Raw genomic sequence first — 27,391 nt, forward strand, 5'->3', positions numbered from 1 at the left:
GAATGAGTTAAGATTTTCACAAAGAGTACAGATCGTTAATTAATTTTCCACGCTGCCATTGTCGGTGAAGAAAACAGCTTTGTTTACAGTGCAGCGTTTACCTTAGTGGTTAGAGCAGCGTGCTCACCGTAGGGGCACGGCAGCAAAAGGGTTCTGGCTTGAACACTGCATGCGCATTCTCTGTCCGGTAACCTTGTGCCAAAGCAGAGAAAATGTGTTAAGACTGTCTCGGGGTCAAATGAATGGATGATGGAAGGCATGAACCTGTGGTTTCATTCAAACAAGATGGAATCAAAAATGATTAGAAATTAAATGATAAAAATGTTCTGCTGTACATCAATGCTGATGTTGATCCATGATGCCCCCACATTTTCATTTTCTGTGCTCCTTAAAAAACACTTTTGCAATATATTCAAGCTTGTGTGTTTACAGGTGAATTTAGTAGTTTCACAAGTCACAATTTGCCAACAATCACTTTCTTGATATAAAGAATAAACATTTTTTTCCCTTAACTGTGTAAACTCTGTTATTTAGGACATTTATAGCATGAAAGTTGGCACTACAAGCACAATCGAACAGGCAGCTTATACTTGCTGCTGTTCTTACTCACTGCAGAACACCAAAAGTGAAGTCATCGCTGCTGCCGTGTGCTGTGGTGTCGCTTCGGCCGTCACGGATGAGCACGATGCACCAGTGTGTAAGCAGGTCTGTGTCTACAGACATCTCTATGATACATTCATGCAGGAGCGTAGGAATACCCAGATGGCACACAGGAAGAATGCTGCAACTTTAAAAAAAGATGAGATGTTCTGCAGAAAAGTGTGGAAAACCTCTGAGATCATTTTGTTTCCTGCTTTGTTTCCTGTTTTGGTGTTACTTTATAGAGGGGACTGATTCAAATATTTGTCAAGCTGGCTGGCTAATACGTGTGGCTATGCAGCGGCAGGACTCATTCGTTTTACTAAAAGTAAATCATTTCATGACGGACTGCACACTGTCCCCATCCTTTTATATGCATTTTTAATCAATGCAGTGCAGTGTTGAGGTTTATTTTAAAGGCTCTTCTGCCAGTTTAAGTGGCATAAAGAGATAGTTTACTGTTTATAGATTTTCACTCGCTTACAGATTTTTAAAAGAGAAGCTTGATATAATTTTTATATTTTTGGACTAAGAGGCAAAAAGTCATCAACATAGTTTGACATAAAATAAAAAGAGCTAGGCTGGCTCTCTCTAAAGTTAAACCACCTATTTACAATTACCTTGAATACTTTGTATAAATTTCATAAATGTGACTTTCATTAGTTTTATGTTATCCTCTGTTTACATGTGGAGGGCAGGAAATAGCCAGATGTTATAGTTGTTCGATCAGATTTCACTTGATCTCATCAGATACATAAGAGTGATCCCTACTTATATCACCTTTACTTATGCTCGTATCTATTATTTTAATAGATGTGTAAGTGCAGTAAAACACTTAGACTGCTACAAAAATAGGCTCTCTATAAAGATCCCAAAGATTACTATAAGTACTGTAGGTTTGAGGCTTGGACTTCATGGTCCACATTATTTTTCAGAGGGAGTAAAACCTTTCCAGTGCAGATAAAGTCATGTTAAAAATAAACTCTTTCCATAGATTTCTTTTCAGATTTTTTTCAGTGCCATGTCTCCTCATTATAAAGCCATGATAAAAACAAAAATTAAAAAAAATTAATGTATATTACTGTACATCCTCTGTCGTTTTGAGATATCAGGACATCAAAAGTGATCCTTACCAGATTTTAAAATTAGGTCAATTTAATGCATTTGAAAAAGTCATTTGAAACTGAAATTCTCAGTTTTGATATTTATATTTATATATACTTTCACTGGGCCATTGTAAGAGCTCGAGTCTTTTCATTTTCAGCCATTCTGCTGCAGATTTGCTGCTGTGCTTGGGATCATCGTCCTGTTGCATGATCCAGTTTTAGGCAAGCTTTATCACATGGACAGATGGTCTCACGTTTGACTCCAGAATACTTTGGTACACAGACGAGTTGACGGATAACTGCACAACTGCAAGGTACCCGGCTCCTGTAGCTCCTGTAGCTGCAAAACAAGCCAAAATCATGACCCCTCCACCACTGTGTTTGACAGATGATAGGTTTTTGTGCTGATATGCATGTGTATGCACACGGTGCTGTGCATTGTGGCCCAAATCTAAAGGATATTGTTCAGAGTCTTCTAGCATTTTCAGATCCTTAGTAGACCTAAGGAACAGGAAGGTGATTTCTCAACAAGCCATACTTGTTTAGTCGTTTTCTACTGCCCAACTGCCAAAACCTCTGTTTTTATAGAGGTGCTCACACTTGGTGAGGATCAATCAATGAAGTGCATAAGGACCAGATCATTTTTATTACATCCGGAAATCTTAGAATTTACTTTACTTTTACCATGACTGTTCTCTGTCGTGCACACACCTTGGTTCAGCCAGATCCAAGGTGTGTGAAGAGTTTTTGTAGGAGAACAAGAATCTCCAGGTTTCTGTATTTACTCTACAGCTCTGACAACAACCAAACAAGTATTTATTTCATGCAGGAATGTTGGCAGTTTAGTATTTAATTGTAAAGTACAGTTAAAAGTTTTCAGGACAAGTCTGCAACCTTCTAGAGTCCATTCCACTAGTGCCTCCACTTCTATGGGAGAAGGAGAGAAATTGTGGATGCAAACGAGTTCAGTAAGGGTGAGGCATCTTATGAGTTACACATGGATGTCTCAAAACAGTAAATGTGGCGTGCACTTTACCTCACATTACTGACACCACTATACTTTGGTCGTAAAAGAGGCAGAGACAGTAATTTGTTTGTCTGTGTTCTGGTCTCCACCCGTCTACCTGCCCATTTATCTCTTCAGTTTTCCTCCCTATGTGACGATTGATGGGTTCAGGATGGTAAAATAGACACACAGATAAAGAATTGCTTGTAAGTGTAAATGAACACGCACATGTCTACATCCATGTTTGCTGTGTGTCAGTTAAAGTACATCAGGAGTGAAGGTGTGCTTCTGTGTGTGTGTGCGCATGTGTGGATGACAGAGGCCCGAGTCCCTGCCTGTATTAAGAGGACCCTGGCAGCAAGAGATAGCGGCTCTATCTTAATGGCTTCTGCCGCCTGCCACTCAGCCTTCAGACGGAGTCTTCTGCCTGCACGTGTCTCCCGACGATAAAGCCACTTCACACGGTTTTGCGCCTCTCCACACTGGCCTCTCCTCTGTCCTCCTCTCCCTAGAAAGAGGAGAGAGAGGGAGAGAAGAAAAGATGCCATAGGTATTGATATATGAGCTCACCCTGAGACTGAGAAGAGTTTTGAGAGACAGGTGGAGAGAGAGCCTTCATGCGCAATTCTGAAATGTTATCTGATATTTGTGTAAGACTGTCCTACGATGTAACCTAGAACGTAATATCTGATGCAACAATGTCAATTGTGTAGACCTTCAGAGAAACAATAAGACTTTGCAGGTATTTTTGGATCTATTTTCTGTTTTTTCTTCTTCTTTCTGCTGTGTCTTTGTGTCACTGATACGTTAATTCTAGTGCTAGTGTTATAAATGTAAGGTGAACAATATAAGCTATGTTTTAGTCCTTTGTTATTCCACTGGTAGATAACATTGTAACAGTTTGTACTGATCCCTTATCAGCAGCAAATGTTGAGTAATTAAATATCCCTCCATAGATGCATCCCTAGCAGGTTCGACAGATATGTTCAGTAGTACTGGACTTTTTGTTCGATGCATTTTGCAAATAGAACTACCTTAATTCTTCTTGACACAGATTGAAAAAGGTTTCCTCTGAGTTTTTGGTCCATATGGCATCACACAGTTGCTGCAAACTTGTTGCACATCCATTATATTAATGTTCTGTTTCACTACATCCCAGTGGTGTTGTATTGGACTGAGATTTGGTAAGTCTGGAAGCCATTTGATTGCAGTGAACTCCCTGTCTTATTCAAGAAGAAACTAGTGTGAGATGATTTGAACTTTGTGGCATGGCGCATTATTCAACTGGAAGCAGCCATCAGAATTTGGTCTTAAAGAATGGCAATATACCAAGGTAGGCTGTGGTATTCAAACAATGCTCAGTTGGTACGAAGAGGTCCAAAGTGTGCCAAGATAATATCCCCCAAACCGTTACACCACAACCACCGTTTACACAAGGCATGCTTTCATGTTTACACCAAAGCAGAAATTGAGGCTTATCAGACCAGGCAATGTTTTTCCAGTGTTCAATTTAGGTGAACCCAAATTGTATCCTTTGCTTCCTGTTCTTAGCTGGCAGGAGTGACACCCAGTGTGGTCTTCTGCTGCTGTAGCCCATCTACTTCAAGGTTCAATGCGTTTTGCTTTCAGAGATGCTCTTCTGCAGATCTTGGTTGTAATAAGGGGTTATTTAAGTAAATGTTGGCTTGTTGTCAGCTTGAAGTTCTCTGGCCATTCTTCTCTAACATCTCCATTCTGATTCTCAACTAGTTCACAAACTTGAACTAGTTGTTGCCACGGCATTGGCTGAGAGTGCGTGAGGTGTGAGTAAGGCAGCGCAACTTGAAAGAATTAGCTTCGCTTCATTTTACGCAATTTCAAAACCTCAACGTATGGATAGGTCAAGCTGCTATGTAAGATGGAGTGATACAACAACACAACTTCTGTGTAAATAAGTTTGTCACTAGACAAATGCCAAAAGTTCAGCATTAAGGCTAGCAGTTACTTCTTGACCTTGAAAAAAAGAGTCGGTAATCAAACTGTAAGTGTTCAGAAGTGGAACATGAGGTGAGATGATTTCATAAGAAGAAGTACAGAATCGGTTCTTTCAGCAGCTTCCTCAAGTCATCTGGTCACCTTCAAGTGACAAAGCTCCCCCTGCAGCAACTGGGGTTATAAAAGCAAAGTCTGGTGGAATTATTACAGAGAAACACACAATATGTTATATTTTTCCCCAGGTTTGGTGTCAATATAATCACTGATATTACATTACTTCAGTGTAAAATTAGATTAACTAATGGGTCTTGAAAATTTAAATTCTATATGAGGGATTTTGTGAGGTGCGGTCTGAGGATTACCCATAAACCCTTTGATAAATTGCAGTATGGTGGTAGCATCAGATAGGTTAGCATGTTGACAAAGCTTTAATATAGTGCGTGCTTCTTAAAATGCAGGCCTAGGCTTGCGTGATAGACGAACGCATTGCTGATTTCACTCCCTGTTAGGCCACCTCACCACTAGTTTTAGGGTTTTTAAGGTTTTTCAAAAAATCTAATATGACTAAAATGAATGTCATTAATTCATTGCAAACAGTTCCTCGTGTTCCACCTTATGAAAATTGGGCTTATGGTTAAAAAACAAGTGGTGCCAAAGTTCCTAACTCTGATTAAAAAACTGGTGCCAAATTTGAAAACTTTTAATTATATGTTTCTAGGAGTTGCTATAGATTGGAATGGCAGAAGACGATAAGAAAGAAGAGGCATAAGAGAAGCAGAAACAGTTTTTGTGTTTACACAGCTTTGCAGCTTGGCCTCCAATGATTTTGTCTTGCAGATGGGGGAGCAAGAATAGAATGCTTGTGTTGTCCTTTAATGCAACTAAACGGTTGTTTTAATTTAGAAGACTTGTTGGCTGTTCTTTCCAACTCAACCTTTTTTTTTTTTTGTCAACATAAGTCCTGGAGGTGCTCTGGCAACTGAACATACTACACCTGCTTATTAAGACAGTGTGGTACAGTCAGTGGCCCCAAGATAAACGAGTAAACAGAACTTGAGCTGAAATTATTTTGTCAGCTGTTGTTTCCAAAGTCAAAAAACGACTATCTCTTTTCACAATATGTGGGCACAGCAACTGTGGTATAGTTATGCTATCAAAGAGGATAACTTTAATTGTTGAAGTGTAACTACACACACAGTCTGGTGCACTCTTGTTTATCATGGAAATTGTGTAAACCTGCCTACTGAACTTATTTTTAGGATCCTAGACCCAATAATCATTAATCACTATAAAGCAGTCATTTTGAAAGCAAATTATTGACCGTTTCTGTCTTATGAAGAATGGCTGCAACAGAAAAAAAGAAAAGGAAAATGCAAAATTTTGGACTGCTCTTCCCCAGAACTTTGATTCACAGCAACAAAGCACAGGAATATTCAACAATCTTTAGCACGCTCATTTCTCTCCGATTTAAATGCAAACTGTCATTTTCAAGACGCGATCTTGCTCTTTCACGAAAAGCCCTCTTAGGTCCATAACTACTGATTTGCCACATTGTGTCTGATGTGTGTGTCTCTGCATTTGCATAATATGGCGCATGAATGTTTGTGAAAATGTGGGGTTGATGTGTGCGACTGTGTGTGTGTATCTTCGGGCTTTGGGATTGTTTACTGCCGGTCTCTCCCTGCCCTTGCACATAGTCGGCCCTTAATGCACTACAGCTGTTAGGGTCCCGACACGGGGGCCTCCCATCAACGGTTTCATTGTAATGGACTGTGTGTGTGTGTGTTGTTTGTACATGTTAGCCTCTCTGTGTTTTTTCCCCTTTGGTAGTGAATGAGTGTGTGATACGTGTGTGTATCTGCAGCACAGTGGATGTTTGCTGTATCGCCTGGGTATTTTTTTTTTCCTGTCTCTGCGATGGTGTGTTTGGTTCTGTGTGTGCTTTGTCCTCAAAGAGCAGCTCTGTGACACTTTCTACTTTTCTCAAACATTTGAAACTTAGGAATTACTTCAGAATCCTGTTTTTTAAATCAGCCAAGGTGATCAGCCAAAACAATAAGCTCTGGTACTTTTGTTTAATTGAATTCTTCTGCAACACACTAACTGCAGGCAGTACTTTGTTATTGGGAGACTGGTTGTTCCTAGAGCACTCTGTGTTAGAGGACAGTTTCTCTGTCCTTTATTTAGCCTTCTAGATTGTTTTGGTGTGAGTTGCAGTTTTGGTGATATTGGCTCTAGACGTGTAGGCTTTCCTGCACATAGACTTTACTTGGGCAGGCCGCTGAAGTACATTGGTGATGCCTCAAGTATATTTGATGAATTGTGACTGCCCTGCTGGACAGGCCGCTTTTGTCTTAGCCTGTGAAATCCTTGAATAATCCAGCTCCATTATCATGGCCTGCAGGTGGTAACGCCCTGGACATCAGTTCTGAGCTGGACAGAAACTCTGTCGAGAAACTGAAGGTTCATGTGCCCCTAATCCTGCTCTCCAGCTGCAGTCCAAGACAGAGGTGAGACTGATTGGAGAGGCTTCCGCTTGTATCGGTTGGTTATATACCTGTAAGGTACTCAAAAAAAGGTATCATTAGCAGTTTCAAGCATTTTCTGTCCACACTACCTTCAACTGTATCACTGTGCACAACACAGTCTGCATCTATCTATGATGGAAGGCTCATACTGGAGACACAGTGTAAACATTAATGATGTTCCGCTTGAGTCAGCTGTAATGTTAGCTAGCTGTATGCTTCTTTTAGATGTCGGATGTCGATGAAACTGATTCGAACAAATTTTGTGGATTTTTAGATTAGTGGAATGCCAGCTGCTTCCTTTATATCCAAGGGAAAAGAGATATTTCTAAACTTCTATCTACACAACTGGGGAAACGTCCAGTAAAACAACCTAAATAACACTTCAGGAGAGAGAAAAACAAAGTTGGTTTTGTGGTTGTCCCTGAAATAAAAAGAGGAAAAGTTTCTTTTTGTCACAAATGCTTCCTGTGCAAATTCCACAGAAGGCTTTTTATACATGACGCTCGGGTTGGCTGATTGCTGTGCATTTGCATTGTCCCTGCACCATCTTATCGACTATATAATACATTGTCAAGTCAAAAATTAATCTCAACTAAGTTCATGGCAAGTGAACTCTCATAGCTGCTGTTGGCCATGGCTATTGTGTGAGTGTTATTCTCATAAACATGTATTGAAAACACAACAAATATGAGTTTTATCCTTATTCTCCCAGTTTTCTCCAGCGGGGACGGGGAGCAGGCTAAAGAGTGTGCCCAGGTCAGCGCTGCTCCGTTATGTTGACCAATTGCTGGCGACTCAGACGCATAATGGAGAAATTAAGTTTCTGTAATGCACAAATGAGGTTATCATTGGTTTTGCAGCTGTTCACGGGGTCAAGGAGAGATGCCGTTTTCAATCGAGGCTCAATTTAGTTGGGAATGTGATTAGATTTAGTCCTTCCAGTGTATTCTCTCTATTTGACCATGAATTAAATTAGGTAAATAGAAAACTAAAGCCATGATTGTTGTTGACGTTGAAATGTTCATATTGCTGTCTTGCAGGAAGCCAAAGGCATAGATATGTACTTTGTCTCTGCATAGGTAAAAATAAATGTAATTACATGAATTACAGTGTTATGTAATGTGGCCATCAGTACTTTTGCTAATAAAATGTTCTCGGTGCTTTTGTATGAGTGCGTGTAGAAACAGAGATTTTATCCTACAATTAAAATTGGCATGGGATCATCTCAGTGCAGGCCGATTTCCCATAATACTCAAAGCAACCTGTTGCTGTTAAACAGTTATCTAATTATAAAGTCACGGTGTTTCTGTCATCTACAGCTCGTAAAGACATTACCGTCCATCGGCGGTATCTGTTAAATTTTTGATAGGTCAATTAAGGTCGACTTTGTATTGTTTCAGATGCTATAAAACGCTCTAGTTTATATAACACCACTGCCGTTGGCTGAAATTTTGCCTATTATACCCAATGTTGTTGATAATCCAAAGAAGCTAATATCTGACATCTGTGTTGAGTTGCTAGCTCAAACTTTTTGTATAAAACATTAATTTCCGCATGACTTTTTCTCTCTAGCTTTGTGTTTGGATAAAACTATCTCATAACATTTACTGGCATACTATATATACATAAAGTAAACTAAATACTGATGGGTTCTTTTTAACTTGTTTGCATTAATTTACAGAAAACCCAGAAGTAGCAGTGTATTTATAAAATAAATGAAATAATAATGTGCGAGAGTAGTATGAGCTAAAATCTTAAAGAGAGGCGATTCACAGTAATGTGGTGACTTAAGACCTTAGGGAGCCAGGAACATTTACTGACTTTTCCAAAATGGGAGAAATAACTAGAAGTTTCCTTCTTTCTTGTCCTCGATGTCAGCAATTGAAGGGACTATAAACGAGTGTGGAAGATATCATTGATAGACACATGACAGGGTGATAAATGCATTAGAGGGCTACTATGTAACCGCTCCCTAAAACATCTGCCTGTGGCTAATCATCAGCTACAAACCAATGTGCAACAAGTGTATTGCTCCCTTTACTCGCAGGTAGCCGCTGCAATAGGTGCCGCCACAGATATTAACGCCATGTTAGTGCAGATATGGAAGGAGAAGAAGTCAAAACCAGAACCAAAGAAATTGCGGATGACCCTAATATGGGCATTTTATTTTTGGGGATTTAGCTGTAACCACAGAAGCCCACCTGCTTTTCAAACCTGCTGTTTCTGATGGACAGCCAATCAAACAGAAGCTGCCTTCAAGGATGGGAGAATCGAGCTTGTTTCAGACATAAATTGAAGTGCGGGACTGAACCAATACAGAATATTAATAATAGTCCAACAATAGAAATATAGAGTTAGTAATGAGAACATAATTCACAAGAAAGATCTTAAGCATAATGTTTTAGAAAACATTGAAGGGTACACTCAAAGGTCATTCGCAACCCCCTGTCTCACAGTTTTATTTATCTGGATCCTCACCCGAATTTAGTGGGTCTTCCTGTGTTTATGCTCCACGTCCCCACCAATTTTTTTTGTAATATTCAGATCAATTTAGAGGTGTTTTATTGGCATGTCAGCTTATAAAAACAAATTGCCAAAGCGTAAGGATACAATTTAGTGAAGTATCGCAATAACAGGAAATAAAGAACGTGAAATGATACTGAACTGAGTAAATATTATAAAGATGAGGTAAGAAACTCTTGTCCCCTTATTTCCAGCTGTCTTTACTCTGATGTCATAGGTCAAACTGCAACCATCCCTGAAGTCAGCCTTTATTTTAATCTGAACTACACACCTGTAAAATCTGTTGACAAAATCTGTTCACAGACAGACAGGCAAATAAACACAATACTCAGTACTGCCTTTGTGGTACTTCCTGCTGCAGTAGGTGTTCCCCAGACCACATTTTGCTTTTATAACACAAACACACACACACAGGCACACACAGGCAGACAGACTCGCAGATGGCAAATGGCTCCAACCCTCTCTGTCCCAACTGGTAATGACACTCTTTCCCATTAACATGTTACCTTGTTACCTGTTCTTTAGAACTCTTGCTGGAAACATTTCAGCAATAAGATTGAAAAAAAATGTAGTTGTATATGTCCAGTTTTTACATTTGTAACAGTTCTAGGGACTGAAAGTTAATTTTTGATCCTGGAAAAGGTAAGAGGACTCCACTGACCTTGAACTACTTCTCTTTTTTATGTAGTAATGCAGTCTCAGGCTTGACTTTTCTATATATGTTCATGGACAGAAAATACTAAAAGTACAGAGACTAAAAATGAAAACTTAAAATTAGATCTACTTCCACACCAACTGGCTGAAGTCAAACTGCTTAGGAATATTGCTTTTAAAAGAGCTACCAAATGGATGTTGTGAAAGGGTGTTTCCAGCTGTTTCAAGTCAAAAATGAGCTTTTGATTTCATCACTACATCTTAATGTACTCTCACTATATTAACAGCAGTGTATGCATGTTGTGTGTGTGTGTGTACGTACAGGTGTCTGCTTGTCTACAGTAGGTACAGTGACAGGGCTTGCTTTCTCTCCTTCCTCTGTGTGTGCCTCTCTGTGTCTGAGTGTGTATGTGTGTATCTGTGTGTGTTAAAGTATCACAGAAGTGGCAGTCTGTCAGCTCTGCTTTTCTCTGTGCTCCGCAGAACAATAGCTGGATTGGCCGTGTGTGTGACACGCAGACCACACACCCTTAATAGTGACTGACAGCACTAAGGGCTGCAAGCAGCATGCACCACTGATGCACACATACACACAGGCATTCGTGTTGTACGCACACCTAAGGACATAATGGTTTTAGTTGATTGGTGAAGGTTTCAGTCGAGTTGCATATGTGCATTGTGTGATTTTTGAAACTGTGCGCGTGTGTGCATGCATTCATTCATGCATGTGAGCGTCGGCATATGTTCTTTTGGAAGTGTTCAGCTGTCTTCTTGTAACGAGACTGTTCTCTGTGGCAGAATGAAATGTCTGTATCAAAGAAAAAGGAAAATGAAAGGAAATTAAAGTCACTTAAGGTTTTTATTTGTTATATTATGGCCATGAAGACAGGCGCACTCTGATTGGCTGGACGATAGAAGTCATTCGTCAATACCTGCAGTGCATATCCTTGACATTGTTCTACATTAATTAAAGGCAAAGAAATATTCTAACATTATGTTGATGTTAATAGCAACAAATGTTAGCACAGTAATACATGGAAAGGTCAAGATGGTACAAACAAAGAGATGGGTGATTAAAGTAGGCTACTGGAAGATATACATCTCTTTTAAAAGAAACTTGACTCATTACAAAAGTATGCTTGGTTTGAAAAATGTGCTTTGGACTGTGCAAAATTGTTGGATTGGGTGATGGATGTGAGTTGTATGCATCATGCTTGGCCCAGATGACAAAATTTAGCTTTTAAATGCATATCAAAGGATGCACAACAACTTAAGAGATGGCATAGTGCTCAAGTACGAATGCAGGTGTGGTGAAAAGTAAGACTGGTAGAGGACACAGCAGTAATATTAATGCCATTTAATTTTGCTTTTTGACCTGTAGTGTAGGGAAATCAGTACTCTGAAATAATTCAGACACTTAAACGTTGGGGTACCTCGTATTAATCTCGTTTCAAGGTTTATTTCACATCCACTGTTCTCTTACTTTACTCTGTTAGCATGGCCAATCATGTCAAAAGCGTGATGTGAATCAAAGTTGAGCACAAAACAGCTTCACTGTCCTAACACGGTGGAACAAAAGGGACAGTGAAAGAGGCTGGGACAAGACAAGATAACCAATTAAGCACGGATGAGTCCACAGCATTGGAGTAGGGATAATATGAAAGCAGAATGTATGCATTCAGTAAGAGCATTAGAAGTGTGTAGAAGTGTTTAATGGCCCAAACTGAGTTAGACTCATTTGTCAAACTTGGACCAACTTCTTTCTGTAGAACTCTTGTGTAGCTTTTAATATTAACGTAAAACAAACCCAACAAAAAGGTTGCAGCAATGCAGTAAAAGTGATTAATTAAGGTAAGTTAAGTGAATTTTTGTTTGCGGTGGTTTTCCAGAAGAGTTGAAAATGATTCCCTGTTGAATGCAGTTAATACTCAGGATTTTCTGTGTGTGGCAAAAGACTATATAAGTTCCCAGTAGTGCAATTTAAACCTGAAAAAAACCCAAAAAAACAGCTAGCATCACATTCAGACGAGGCGTGTAGTTTGTTCTGTTAGGTGTCATGTCATTAATTCCCTGCTTATTGCATAATAAAGTGTATGAGGGCTTGTAGTGGTCCTATCAGTCTGAAGTGTGTCTACATGATCTGTAACTGAGTGTTTGAACACTGTGTGTGTGTGTGTGTGTGTGTGTGTGTGTGTGTGTGTGTGTGTGTGTGTGTGTGTGTGTGTGTGAGAGAGAGAGGGAGAGAGAGAGGGCAAGAGAGAGATGGACTTGTGGAAGGGGGCAGCACTGCTGTGCATTTACGCTGAGAGATAGATGAGCCCTCTGGTCAAACAGCCCCTCCCCTTTGCATACACACACACACACACACACACACACACACACACACACACACACACACGCTCACAAACCCCAACACACACAGTCACGCACTGAGCGAAAGAGAAAGAGACTGTGCTGCTGGCCCTTTAAGAGCAGAGCATAGATCTCACAGCTTACAGCGAGGGAGGGAGAAGAGGAGGGACGGAGGCAGAGCGAAAGAGAGAGAGGGAGGGTGTGAGGCTGAAAGTGTGTGAGTAGAGAGAGAGAGAGGAACACACAGAGGGAGAGAGAGAGAGAGAGAATCAGCAGTGTGTGTGAGGTTGAAGGATCACTTCTATCCCGTCTTGTTTTTGGGAGACTAACCTTGTTCATCTGAGCATTGTGGGACTGTTTTATGTTGTTGTTGTCGAGAGAGACGGACCCTTACTCCAGCATGCTCACTGAGCCTGAGCTACCTCAGGAGTGTAACAGGTACGTGACGCTTTCTCTCTCACACACACGCACACAAACACACACATACACACGTTCACATACAGATGACAGAGGGTGAGGACGGAGCGGGATGCAGGCAGGGAGGATAGGGGTATAAAGCAGAAAGTTGCTGTGTGTGAAGAGAAGACTCGGACTCCGTGCGCGTGTGTGTGTTGAGCAGCTGTCTCAGCGAGTCCGCTGAGTTTGAGTCTGGAAGAGTGTGTGTGCGTCTCTGTGTTTGTGTGTGTGACAGTGGGAGACGGTAAGGGGGGGGGAAGACTTGATGATTGACTGCTATGCTTCTGGTATATGCAAAGGAAACATATCAAGCAATATATGTGTACGCGTTCGTAACAACAGTGAGAGAAAGGGCTCTTTCTTTCCCCCTCCTTTGTGTTTACTGACTAAAGTTCTGTTCATTCAAAACCTTGGTGTGTCTGTAAGAGAGAAAAAGTAAACTCAGAGGTGTGTGTGTGTGTGTGTGTGTGTGTGTGTGTGTGTTAAAGTCAGAACGTGTGCGCCGTTCCTCTCATCATTTCATCTGCACCACTCACTCACCTCAACTTCTACTCGTGCGTCCACTCGGAACTCCTCCTGTAAACCTAAACCAGCCTAATATATATGAAGTTGATCTGAGCAAGTCAGAAATAAACTCAACATTTCTTCTTTTTCAAACACTAAATTGTTTAAAAATAATCGGCCAAAATATAGAAATATGCCATCCTGTATTTGAAGTGTTTGCACTCTGCCCCGCTTCCCTTTTTTAAAGTTCTGTTTATTTGAGATTTATTTTTCACTTAATCCAAATTCATGCAAACCCTTAGTAATCCTATTGTCAGTCTCCATGGCAGTGGTGTTGTTTTTCTATTTTTCCCCCCTTACCTTATGCTAATGTTAATTTCAATGTTGTTTGTGCAGGCCTGCTTCATTTAGAGGTGTCAACCCTCTAACCTTGCCCTTTTCCAACACTGTCAACACAAGTGGCTTTTGCCTGTGGAATAATGGTTGTTTGATGCTAATGCTGCGAGAGACAGATTATGTTATAATACCCTACGATTTAATACCAACACACATACACACTCCTGTCTCCCTTTGCCTGCTTGACTTTTATTGCATTATAGTAGCACTCTGTTTTTTTTTGTTTGTTTGTTTTTTTAATGCCCTGATGAAACTAATCTTTTGTTCAGAGATAAACTGAGGTCGGCGGGTGGGTTGTGTGTGTGTCGGGCGGGGGTCCCCCCCTTGAATTAAAAACACATTTAGATGTGGCAAAAAAAAGTGTTTTTAATAAACCGTTCAATCCGGCAAAGTGGTTAGAGGAGAGAGGGGAGAAAAAAAAAGATGACAACAGCTATGAGGAATTAAAAATTTAAAGGATTACACAGAAAAGCAGAATGTATGGAGATAAATGCAGGGATTACAATGACTTAGGAGGAGAGCGCTTAAAAGTCTTGCTTTCCAGTAATGCACTCCATCACTGTGGCCGTGCTGCATGTGTTTGTGTGCGTGTGTGAGTGCGTGTGAGAGTGTGTGTATTTTCATATGAGCGGGCGAGCGAGGTGAACCTTCCATTGAGCGGTGCGTTTCGAGTGTGTGCGTCGAGCGCTTGTCTCTCGGCGAGCGGAGTGCGCGAGCTGCCAGAGTGTGTGTGCGCTCCAGCCTCGGTGGTTGAGATGCTCTCGGTTCCTGTGTCTCTGTAAGTGCCCGCTCGCCTCCTTCACCCGCGCTTCTTCTTCTTCTTCATCTTCCCATCAAACTTCCTCTTCTCTAATTCCTCTTTTCTTCTTTGAAAATCATGCAGTTTGCTAAAATTAACTTTTTATTAAAAATAGCAGTTGGGGAAGAGTTTGAAAGAGTTCTATGTAAATGTATGATTTTTTTTTTTGCAAGTGAGAAGTCATATTTTTGTTTCGTTCACTTAACAATGCAAAAATTTTCATCTCATTTTTGTCTTTTCTTGTTGCTTTGACAAAGACTCATAATTTTGCAATTTACATTATTTCATGTTCTAATTTTGCATTCTGCTTTTTTGTGATTTCAATCACTTTTTCTCTTTTTTTTGCTTCTCTGAGCGCTCTGCTGTGTGTCAGAATTTCCAATGTGAAACTGAAAATAGTGGAAACAGACTGCCTTCGCTAGAACGGCCTCATCTGTTTGCACAAACAGAACAGAAATATACACATTGGAAGAAACAGAGAAAGCCAAAGCAACCAAATCATGAGAGGGGGGTTAAAAAAAAAAAGAAGAAGAAGAAGAAGAGAGAAAAACAGACATTTGAAGGAGCCGCTGATGCCGCTGCTGGTGGACGGAGAGATGAAGGAAAAGAAATGATGTGGTCAAACTGACACATTCCTCACCCACAAAGAAAAAGAAGCAGGTTTACAGAAAAGTGAGAGTGCCAGAGATGAAGAGGGTAAGGGCGGGTGGGGGTGATGGGGTGAAGGAAGAGGACGAGAGGAGAGAGAGGAAGAGGTCCCTGTCAATGTGGTGTTAAAGCAGTGGTGGATTTTCACACCCCTCCATTTGTCCCCTTCGTCTTGTGTGTGTGAGTGGAGACGAAGGGGGTAGAGACAGACAACAGTGGACGTGTCAACACTTTGAACAGTTTAAGCAGGACACACTCAGATACGGAGTGATAGTAGTTGCGTTGCACTCAGCAGCTAGAGCGGCATTAGCAGCCGGAAGGACTTTACTCGGTTTCCTCGACACGTTTCAACAGTTTCAGTATTTGTCACTTTAATTTATCTTCAGTGGCAGAGGCACATTTAATTATGCCCTCTACTCGAGCACAGGCACCTCTAATTGTTAACTACCCTCTCAGATAAACACCTGAAATGGGATGAATTGTTCATATTAATCAGCTGTTTCGGTCAGTCAGCAGTAATTCTCCCATTGTAGGATCGATTTTCACACTTTTCAAACTTTTGTGATTTTTTTATTTTATTTTTTTGTAGACACTAGAACGGCATTTTATTGTGAAAACTGCAACTACAAGTAAATCAGAATCGAGTCTTCCGCTGCTGTTTATTTCTGTTTATTAGAATATTTATTGGCTTTCGTTTTGTAATTATAGAGGACCGGACAGTTTTTAAAGACCAAGTTCTTGTGGCTGGCCGATAACAACTTGTTTCCAATTTGAGTGAGCAGTGCTGCTTGCAGTGCAAGTGTTGCTGTACTTCATTTAAAAGGGGTGAGATTAAAGTGGTGTGTGTGTGTGTGTGTGTGTGTGTGTGTGTGTGTGTGTGTGTGTGTGTGTTGGAGGAAAAGGAGAATGTGTGTCTGAAGAAGAGAGAGTAGAGTAATTGAGTAGAGTGTCCGTGCTCTGAAAACTAATGCGCCATTCTGCCCTTCTCTTCCCCTGTGGCCCTGTCCTGGCCTCTCTCTCTCTGTCTCTCTCTCTCTGTGCCCCCCCCCCCCCCCCCCCCCCCAACACCACCTTGGACTGGAGGCCATTGTCTGGACCATATTGTCTGTCCCCAGAGAGGCTTGATAACCGTGTCTCCATCCATGGAACGAGAAGGGGGGTTTAAAAAAAAAAAAAAAAAAAAAAGAAGAAAGAAAGGGAAAGAAAGAACGACAGACAGAAAAATACCAGAGGAGAATGCCAAAGCCTCTCCCCACCCCTCCTCCCCACTTCCTCCCCTTTCTCAGCACACTCCTACCCAACCCTTCACCCCTCCAACTCTCTCTCCCACCGCGACCTCCCACCCTGGTGTGCTCAGCTGACCCTCGCCAACAGCCAGCAGAGACAGGGAAATATTAGGCCACATTTGTTTTTGTTGTTGTGTTTATGGATGGGGGAGGAGGGGATGAAAGAAAGTGAGAATGATGAGAAGCGATTTAGGGGAAGAAAAAAAGTGCGTGCGAAAAAAGCAAGAGAGACTGACAGAGGTGTTCCCTCCAGGCTAACTAGAGTGTAGTCATATGACATGAGGTCATAGGGTTGGAGTCAAAGGTCAGGTGGTGGGATTCTGTTGTCAGCAGAGCCAGAAAGCTTAGCAGTGTGCATGCACTGTATATTCGCTTTTTCTCTTCTCCTTCTTTTTCCCCATTTCTTTAGCCATCCATCAATCCAGGCTGCTTGTGTTGTGCTAATCCCACTATGTTGCTTTTGCTGTCGCTCTCTGCCGTTCACATTTACACACTCTCCATCCTTCGAATCTTCAATAGGAGACAGTTTCAGGAGCTTGGAGCTCCCTCCCAGAGCGCTACAATGAAACCTCTGTTTTTCCAGGTAGTGAGGTAGCGAGGGGGAGAGAGAGAGAGATGGGGTAGGGAAGGGGTGGGGGGTTGGAGGAAAAAGGAGGAGACCATTTGGGCCGAGGTGGGAGAGTTTCAAAGTGCGGGGACGAAAGAAAGAGGCCAGCTGGGACTCTGTGTGCGCTCGTATTTGTGTGTTGTCATTTAGAATGAGCTTGCATTTTGTGTGTGTTTATCTCTGTGTGTGTGTATGTGTGTGTGTGTGTGTGTGTGTGGGTTTACAGGGGCAGGCCAAGTAGCTGACAGTGAGACAAATGTTGTGACTCCTTTATGGATTGCTTAACAAATGCAGCACAAATAGTGGCCCTGGCACAACAATGGAAAAACACTGTCCGTCGCTCAATAAACATTATGCATCGTCTCCCCCTCGCAAAACACCAGGGGAGCGGGGCCGCCGTCCACCGGATGCACTTTTTCTCCTCTCGCCGTCTGCATCCCCTCACTCCCCACTTCTCCCCCAGTTCTGCCTCTCGTCTTCCTTTTTCAATGGCAGCACTTGAGATTTTCCCACGGCCTTCCGTTGCGTAGATGGCTTTCCTTATTTCTCCCATTTTGCTTTATCTTTTCTCTGTCACTAAAACGGCAGTGACGATCATGCAGTGACTCCGTGTAAGGACATAAATAAAAGTTTTAAAGAGGGAGAAAAATAAAACTGTAAGTATGTGGAGCGATTCCCCTCTGGTGACTAAAGCTTTGGGTGGATGAATGGGCGAGCGAGACAGAATAAGGAAGGGAGAGAGAGAGAGGTAGTCCCAGAGGCCACATGAGTTAGCCCACGTCTTTTTACGCTCACCCCCTTTGCTCTCTCATTTTCTCTCTCTCTCTCTATACACACACACACACACACACACACACACTACACGCATGACTTTTTTTCTCCAGCGTGTGTGTGTGATTAACAGTGGTGACATTAGAGTTGTGTGTTATTGCCTTTTGTGGTTAAGCTGGACAGGAAACACAGTTTGAGCTGCCGGGCGCCGATTTAGGGCACCTCACAGAGGATGCTTTGTGTTTGTGAGGCTGAGTGTGTGTTTGCGCCTTTGTGTATACGTGTGTGTGTAAGGGTGTGTCTCTGTGAGTGTATGAGCATATACAGGCAGGAGCTGTGTTCACATTTTCTTCCCGTTATGCGCTGTTTATTTAAACAGAGAAAACGATTACGGAAAGTTCAGCGTTTTACGGCAGTTCTAGTGAAATTCGTACAATCGGGATATTTTTTAAACTTTATTTTCACACTTCATCAGAATGTCTCCCTATAAAATTGGTATTTTGTCTACAAGTCGCTGATGTTTGAGGGCTTATTGGTCCGAAGTTCTCTCAGAGTCTAAAACGAAATCTTGTACTTGTCAAGAATATTTAAATATAACAAAGCAGCACCAAAGTAAAAGGGAATATCGCTGACCACCTCCTTCCTAATCTTTACGCCTCCATCTCAGCTTTTCCTCTCTGTTGCTGCCCCACTCATCCCACTGTTCGAAAGGACAGTCTATAAATAGATATTAGGCAATATCCTTAAGAGTCTGCTCGGAGAAGAAGGGAAAGAAGGAGGGAGAGGGAGAGAGAGGGGAGCGATGGAGCGACATTCTTACAAACAGCTGATTGTGTAAAGAGGGAACAGTGAGTAAGACAACACCGGGGGAGGGAGAGGGAGAAAAGACGGGGAGAGGGAAAGAGCAGGAGGACAAGCAGTGTTCAAATAAGTTCAACAGCGTGTGACGGAGAAACGGAGGTAGAAGGAGATGGAGAAATTGTTTTGAAAGCTGGGAAGTGAAGAAGGAAAAAGAGGAGGATAAACAAAAAGAAAAAGATGGCAATAAAATGAGCGATAGCATGACACAAGGGGAAAACATTTGTTGAAATTCCTGCCTGAGGTGTCATACGTAAATGTTGCGGTCTGCTCCTCGGAGGCAAAACGCTCTGGGCGCCTTATCTAAAAGGCACATTCCGCTCAACTATTTTGATATGCCCTTCCATCCCCTCAGAGAACAATTTCAAAGATAGCTCACATTTCCACGCAAATAGACCCCACACCTGAGTGACAGGCAGGCAGTTCTTAGCGCTCTTAAGGTGGTGGTGCATGTGGTGGTAGTGGGGGGGAGGAATAACGAAAACACAAATGTCACGTTGGCTCCTGACAGCCCTTTGGAATTAGCCTCTGCGCTTATTTTTACTGCAGACGATAGATCCAACCGACTGTGTGGTGGCTGAAATAATGGGTTGTAATTTAAAGCGAGGGTGCGAACACGCACACGCACACTCATGCGTGCATATGCCGAAGCACAGACGCACACTTTACTGTGGAATTCTCCAGAGGAGGCTCCCACGCTCCCTGAAAGCTTGTTCTGAGTAGAGGAGTTAACAAGAGCAGTTAGCACCATGATTATGTTAGCAGCCAGACACACAGAGTGAAAGAGCCGGGTGTGTGTGTGTGTGTGCGATAGTCTGTGACATTTCTGTGATGGCTGCTTTTGTCTTTCCCTCGCTCTCCCTCAAAGCTTAAACAAATCTTTGTCCCCACTTTGCTTAATTCATTTGAAATGTGTCTGGATGCATTTCTGGGGGATGTTTTGCGTGTGAGAGCAACATCGATCGCGTGTTCATAAGCTCGCTGCCTGTATTTAAACACGCTTGCGTAAGCTTGCCGCCGCTGACGTGCCAACGTGAAATGGACGTGTTGATTACAGTAAGCGATGGCCAGGAGACAGTTAATCACCACTGATGGCGATTATTCGGCCTGTTAATGGACGTCCGTCGCTGTCCGATTAGTGACTTAGCTGCGGTGGACATATGTGATATGAGGGACTTAGTTGAGGAGCCACTAATCATCAAAAAGCCAAAGGGAAGTGGCACTCTAATCTCAGCTTAGCACTCTCACTGTGTGGTGTTGTGTGTATGTGTTTTTTCTGTAAAAGAAATGAGAGTTTGGATGGAGGGGGGGGACAAAAAGATGACTTTTTAAAATTCTTTTTGCTTGAATTTATAAATACGGCAAAAAAGGGTCGTCATCTCATTTGAAATGTTAAAGAAACATACATGTGTCTCGTGTGTTTAACAGAGAAGATGTTCCTTGGTGTTCTTTTGTTTTGTTTTTTTAAAAACAAAATTATGCTAATTTCCCTTAATTATTACCTAAGACAGCCCGGAAATTCATCACTTTATCTCTTTAAATCCTCGCTGTTTAGACAGGTTCCTTTAGGTCTACCACCAGCATGACAGCCCTGCCAAACTTTTAAATGAAGTAGCCAGCGAAACCTGCACACCCGCTGTGCCCAATTGTATAGTAATTTGACTTCAAAGACGAACAGACGGGGGGAAAAAGGGACTTTATAGCCGGAGAGGAGCTGCGAATGGCCTCCCCATTCATAGACACCCACCTCTGAGGAAGTAGTAGCAGAGTTGCGGGAGAGGAGTGGGCAAATGAGAAGAGGAGAGAAGGAAATCCAGAGATTGAAGTCGCTCTCCCTGCCCCTTAGAGCTTTTGGATACCTGTGTTGCCTTCTGTGTTAATGTGTAACTGTCCTTGTCTATGGATTGCCCATATATCTAGATATGTTTCTGTGGCTACTGTGGTTAAATGATGGATAACAACGTTGTAAAAACCAAATTAAAATCCTCCCATGCTTTCAAAGATGTCTCTGTAACAGAGCCAAAGTGTAACATTAGCGAGGCAAGAGCTCTCAAAACTGATCACAGGTGTGTGTGTGTGTGTGTGTGTGTGTGTGTGTGTGTGTGTGTGTGTGTGTGTGTGTGTGTGTGTGTTATGGCTGGAGTAGAGGTGTGCACAGGATACAAGGGGAGGTGTGTGTGTGTCTGAAACAAAAGGCCTTAGTGTGAAAGAGTGAAAGGAGGTAAAGTAAACAGGCGGTGATGAAGACAGACCTGCAGTGTTCTGCTCTGCTCTCTCTCTCTCTGTGTGTGTGTGTGTGTGTGTGTGTGTGTGTGTGGTTTGTACAGCTGGGCCTGCCGCTCGCATTATAGAGCGCGGTGGCACACGCGCACACGCACAGATATAGCTTTCCCCACAGTCATTCCAACATGCATCATAAATGTTATCTCAAGTCCGTTTTAATATCAATTTGCTTTAGTGCTCGCATTGTGCAGTTTTATTTCGAAACAATACACATTCTTCAGCTGTCATTTATGGCCTTAGTTTTTGCTGAGCAAGAGAGAGCGTCCAGGAGAAACCGATAAAGAAATCAGCTGCAGATACACCAGCCAGTTGATTTCGACAACTGTCTCTGTGTGTTTGGTTGCCTGTACTTTATACGCCGTCCTTCATGAAAGCACTTAGCCACCGTCAACATTATTGTAACTACTAGAACATGCTTCATCCAGTCTAACCTTGATTAAAGCTGCGAGAAAGTCACTGAAAAGAAACAATTGTAGCTGTACAGAACTTTCTGATTTAGTAGTAAAAGATATATATATATATATCTGTAGTGGTGATTTAGCAATTTTCTGATTTAACTTCAAATGAAGGGTCCCTTCTAAGTGGATGAAATAGTCCGGTGCAGCGTTAAACAGCTCTGCAGAGCCCATTGAAACTCAAAAACGCATGGAAGGAAAGTTCTGTGATCCTGAAAACCTGGGGTTTTACATTTAAAAAAAGAAAAAGAAAAAAAGAGATCCTGTATAGAAAATACACTCAGTACGAAAACAGAGAATACAAATTCCAATTTGTAAATCAGTTTAAATTATTAGATTATGTATATCTATGAATATTGCAAGCATCCTCCAAAAGCAATTAAATGTAATTAAATTAGGTCACTATGGTGCAGGGGTTTTTCGGTTTCCTTTCTTTATCTTTATCGTTTCTTTTTCTTTCTTTTTTTTCTTTAATCCTTATACTTCAGTGGAGTTTATTTGATTTTGACCGTAACCTTCCTTCGATGTGATAAAGCCGCATGTTGCGTGTCCTAGCGTGGCGCTTTCCTCATCGCCTCCAGTGAGCTGCACTCAATATTGTTTGCCTTTCCACTGTCATAAGGTAAATAAGCAATGAATTAGCGGCAGGGCTGCTCCTAGGAAAAATGCCAGATGTACAGTCCAGAGGAAATCCAATAGAGTTGAGAGTGTAATCAGTTTACCAGAGACAGGCAGGGGAGAGAGGGGAAGAATTTGAGGGAGAAAGGCTGAAGAGGAAAACAGAGGAAATCACAGGCAGGCACGATATGGATGCCGGATAAAGAGAGTGTGCGGATGAGTGGAAAAAACCAGCTTGTTAAATCAAAATAAGGAACAAATTAGCAGAGTTTGAAAGTCAGACGCCTGTTGCTTATTTCATCAGGATCAACCCTGCGCTAAAGTTTTCACAATCCCTCCATCCTTCCATCGCTGTCATGTGTTGCCTCTGTGCGACTGAGCGTTAGCAGCCTATTACCCAGGGTCATAGTCGCAGTGGCTTCAAGGCTGACAAGTGCATCTGAAAGCACTCAGGCGATGCTGAGAACCACATTAAATTCTATTATTGCCGCATAGTCACTGCATCCCTATTCAGCTGAAGTACAGGGAGGCAAATTTACCTTGTGAGAGACAGAGTTCACCTAATAGATGTGGCTTTATATCCTTTGCTTCTTTTCAAGGGAACAAAGGCAGAGTAACAAATGCAAACAGCGGGGGCTGCCGTGCTGCTACCTTTTTTCCTTCCTGTGACTCTATTGTCCAGAGGTTTTCATAAACACACATTATTGTCACTGTACATACTGCTCTCACTCTCTGTCTCACACACTCTCTCTCTCTCTCTCTCTTTCACAATCTGTTTTTCTCTCTGAAAGCCCATTGTCAGGACATGGTCATTTCCTCCACAATGCCAGTCCAAGCGCGCTCCTTTTGCAGTAACGGCCCCGGTGAATGGCCCCGATGGTAAACATACTATAAGACCCGAGAGTGCGTTTGAATGTCTGCCAAGAAGCTCGCTAAAGGCGATGTGAGGAGATGCCCCGTTGTTGTCTTTATGAGGGCAAGGGTTTCCCCAGAAAACGTAAGATGGAGAAATGTTGCAGGTTGATCAGATGAATGTCTACCGGAAGGCAGACAGATAGCCGAGGGGTAAACACTTAAAAGTTTGAACTATCCAGGAGTTTCTGAGAACTAGTTTGGAGCCTCCACACTTTTCATTGCTACCAACATATAAGTGGAGTTGTCAGCCTATTATATCATCTTTTGAGTGTTGCTCATTCTTCCTCCTGTTTTTCCTTCTCTCTCTTGTCTTTCTATCTCCTATTTATTTTCCAGGATGTCTTCCAAGCGACCAGCCTCTCCATATGGGGGGACAGATGGAGAGGTAACCATGGCAACCAGCAGACAGCGAGTGGAGGATGAGGAGAGTGAGGGACTGGGCGGTGTCATCCACCTCCCCCTGGCCTCCTACTGCAACAAGGTGTCCCCTCGCTCGCCCCCCAACCGCAACTTGGACAGCCCGCCCAACATGGTAAATAATCATGGTTTTCAAATCAGTCTCACTCATTGTTTCTCACGCTCGAGGTACCCACCTGTGGGTGACAGTAGCTGATTTGGGGTTGCAGGTGAAACAGTTGTAGAGACATTTGGAGGAACTTTTGTGTCTGAACTCATCAGAAAAGTCAAAAGTCTTCGTGGAGAAACTGCAAGAAAACTTTTTATGAACGATATATAGATATATAGATATAATGCAGACCCTACATTCACAAATATGTTTAAGATCAGCAAAGGTCGTGGAATGCCAGAGTCAGCTGCCTGATTATGACCAGCCAGCTGTTGAATATTTGTTTTTAAAGCCTTATTTATGAACTATTTTATTTAGAACTAGAGACAGCATTAAGAGGCCACAGAGGTGACATCGTTGGTGGGATCAGTGATGTTTCACGACACCTGTGAATTGGTGTCATCAGTAAACTGCATCAGAATGGTACTTAGCCATATTAGCTAATCATGTGATTCTCACCAATACATGAAGGAATCTCTGTATGTTTGCTCTCTCATGTGCTTAAGACTATAGCTGGAGCCCAAAGAAGTGCAGTATCCATTAACGGTACTTGGAACTGCCATTTCACTGTTGGCATAACAGACCTCATGATGTCAGTGTCCAGGCTGTTATGATTAGTTGTTTAAAAAAAAAATTATGACTCTACCTTTAGTGATGCTAACATTTGTGTGACTGTGGAACTGCATTGTCATAGGCCACAAAAAAGAAAACATTTTTTTTAACCACAACCAACCACTTGGCATAGAAAAGTGTGTAAGTTACCAGTGTAGACCTTCAGCTTTACAGACTGCAGGCTTGGTCATTGGCTTGGGCTTCATCTCTCTATCTCCATTGGCTTTCTGCCCTTCCAATTCCTTCCTATAAGGCTGTCTACCTGTGTGCGTTTGAGAGGCTTGGGGTGGAAAGTAACCCCAAGGCTCAGACCTCAGATCAGATTGTGGTCACGGTAGTTTCAACCTCTCGAATTAAGCGATTATTGAAAGCATAGCAGTTTTCTGTCTTTAAGACAGCCTGGGCTGAAAATGGAGTTAGTACCTGTATGACAAAAATCTACAATCTTTGCTTGCAAAATGTTTCATTTTGCAGATGTATTCAGCTGGAAATTAACTTCCTCGACCTTGTGTATTTGTCATTTTAATTTCGTGAATTAAGCATTTCTTAACTAATTAGAATGGTTTTGCTTTTATGGGATTTCCAGTCATTTCTGGACAAGTAAACAGCTTTTTTTCACATAGTGAATGCATTAACAGTTTGGGTCTGCTTTAACTTTGGTATGTTGTTTACTCTTCTTATGGCGGCCAAACACTGAAAAGGTACATGTATCTCCACAACGATAAAAGAAAACGAGGTTATTTGTTTGGTGACTGACGGTAGACGTGAAAAGAAACAGAACCCTAAAAAAACAAAAACAGAAATTGACTTTCTTTGTAAGTAGAAAGCAGGTTCTTTCTGGGAGCTGACTTTTTCTTTTTAAATATGAACATTTTTAGGTTCAAGGCTAAAATTTGGGTGCACGTGTGTATGTGTGTGTGTGTGTGTGTGTGTGTGTGTGTGTGTGTGTGTGCGCGTGTGTGTGAGAGAGAGAGGTTTTTTTTCCCTTTTTTTCCGCTTTTATGTGTGCGCCACCAGCCGTTGCCTTGAGCTCATTTGATGCACAGTTGCGTGACTGCTAAAATGTGAGCCATTTGAGTGAGTCATTTTCTTGGGGAGGAAGTGTGAGGCTGCTTGGTGGTGCTAAATGTATGGCGCTGTATTTGTAAAGGTGTCTGTGTGTCAGTGTGCGTATATGTAAAGTTGCGTAATTCAAATTGAATATTGAGCTGTATTTTTGCTAGTTAGTTTGTGAGTATCAGACTTTTATTTATTTTTTAAACTTGCTGTGATATGTTGACACAAACAGTATTGATGCAACACTTTTAATCTTTTCCTCCCTGACTTTTGTATTATTTTTATATAATGATGATCAAATTATTTAATGTAGGATGCGTGTAAGGTTTTGCTACATGTGTTTTTTTGAGATAAGAGTGTTTAGGTTATTAACACAATATTGTTTATGTTATTCCACTAGTAGATTCGTTATGTACCTATAACTACTTTAGCTGCCAGGGAATCCATGTTAGCTAGTAGCTAAATGTGGCACAAGGCAACTTGTGCATTTTTTAACGCATGCTACCTAACAAACGCCAAAAAAAAAAAAAAACTAAAGTAAACTTCTCCTGGCCCTTCACCTTGATACACACCTTGTCATACCAGTGCTCTGATAACACCTGTCGACCTTTCCCCCATACTGACCATAAATACCCACGCGCTATAAAACAATGAAACGGTGGTTAGCGACTGTAATTAAAAGCTAATTCTGTAATTAGCTTGCTGATTAGCCAGTAAGCCCCTCCTACTGTGGACTCTGTATGTGTGGTAGTTGTGGACTGCAAACCAAAGTCCTGGGATTGCAGGGGAATACATAAAGACACGCACGCACACGCACGCACGCACTCACACACACACACACACACACACACACACACACACACACACACACAGGTGTGCAGAGATGCAGATCTTCATACTGGGTTATCTGCTGTAGTTGAGATTATTCCCACTTCATTTAGATTTACACTATCCAAACAAACATTATGCTCATGAATATTTTAGGCCTCATGGCTGACCACTTTAGGTGATCATGAAGAGAGACTGACAAAAACCTTAAATATTCACGACAAAATGACACACAGCTGCTTTCTTATTCATTAATGGACACCAGAAGGGAGGCTGTTGACGTGTGTGTATGTGGAAAGTGTTATTAATAATAATTGATGTGGATTATTAAGTGCAAGCCTCTGCGCGCGTGTGTGTGTGTCTGGCAGGGGGTGGAATGGGGGCTTATCCGACTGCCTGCTTGGCATGTTGTAAGATGTGTGTTAAGTTTTTCTTCTTTTTTTTTAAGGGGGATTCAGAGGGGGTGTTTAACAGTGCCAATCCCTTCAGCGCTGACTGTCAGTGAAGAGTGGCTGGAGAGTGAGGAGAAATAGGGGAGATTTACAAAGAGGTGGGGGGGAGGGTCTCTCCCTCCCTCTCTCTCTCTCTCTCTCTCTCTCTCAGGGCAGTTGTTGTAAAGTGATAGGGGGAAGTAAATGGCTCATCGGCGACTGCTTGACTTGGATGTGAGGCAGCAGGGGGCAGCGGGAGGCGAGAGAGAGAGGGTGGGGGGCAGATTACAGCCTTATCTTGTCATAGTAAATTAACACGGTGGTAGAGAAGCGCTCAGCTCCACACTGACCTCTTCATTCCGGCTGCCTCGCCTGCCTGTTTGGCTTTGGCTCGGCTGCTCTACCTGCCCACTACAGCTGCACAACCACACTGAGTGAAAACGGCACCCGCGCATATTTTAAAAGCGTGAAAGGTGTCGGATTATTCACTTTTTTCTCCTTTTTTTATGTGTTTTATTCCC

General features: G+C 42.0%; 1 protein-coding gene across 10 annotated transcripts in view; it reads left to right on the forward strand.

Moving 5' to 3' along the window:
• The window catches only part of sox5 (SRY-box transcription factor 5), a 284,308-nt gene that overhangs the window by 175,906 nt on the left and 81,011 nt on the right, over positions 1–27,391 (forward strand). For 6 of the 10 annotated variants that reach the window (XM_063500340.1, XM_063500341.1, XM_063500342.1 and 3 more), the window contains exons 1-2: positions 12,984–13,220; positions 23,715–23,910. In XM_063500340.1, coding sequence (XP_063356410.1) covers positions 13,144–13,220; positions 23,715–23,910 — 273 coding nt within the window. In that variant the 5' untranslated portion in view covers positions 12,984–13,143. Of the gene's footprint in view, positions 1–12,983; positions 13,221–14,814; positions 14,917–23,714; positions 23,911–27,391 lie in introns of those variants that run through there. The other 4 variants (XM_063500346.1, XM_063500347.1, XM_063500344.1 and 1 more) reach the window with 3 other exon arrangements.

Source organism: Pelmatolapia mariae, linkage group LG17 (assembly GCF_036321145.2).
Source record: "Pelmatolapia mariae isolate MD_Pm_ZW linkage group LG17, Pm_UMD_F_2, whole genome shotgun sequence".
NCBI lineage: Eukaryota > Metazoa > Chordata > Actinopteri > Cichliformes > Cichlidae > Pelmatolapia > Pelmatolapia mariae.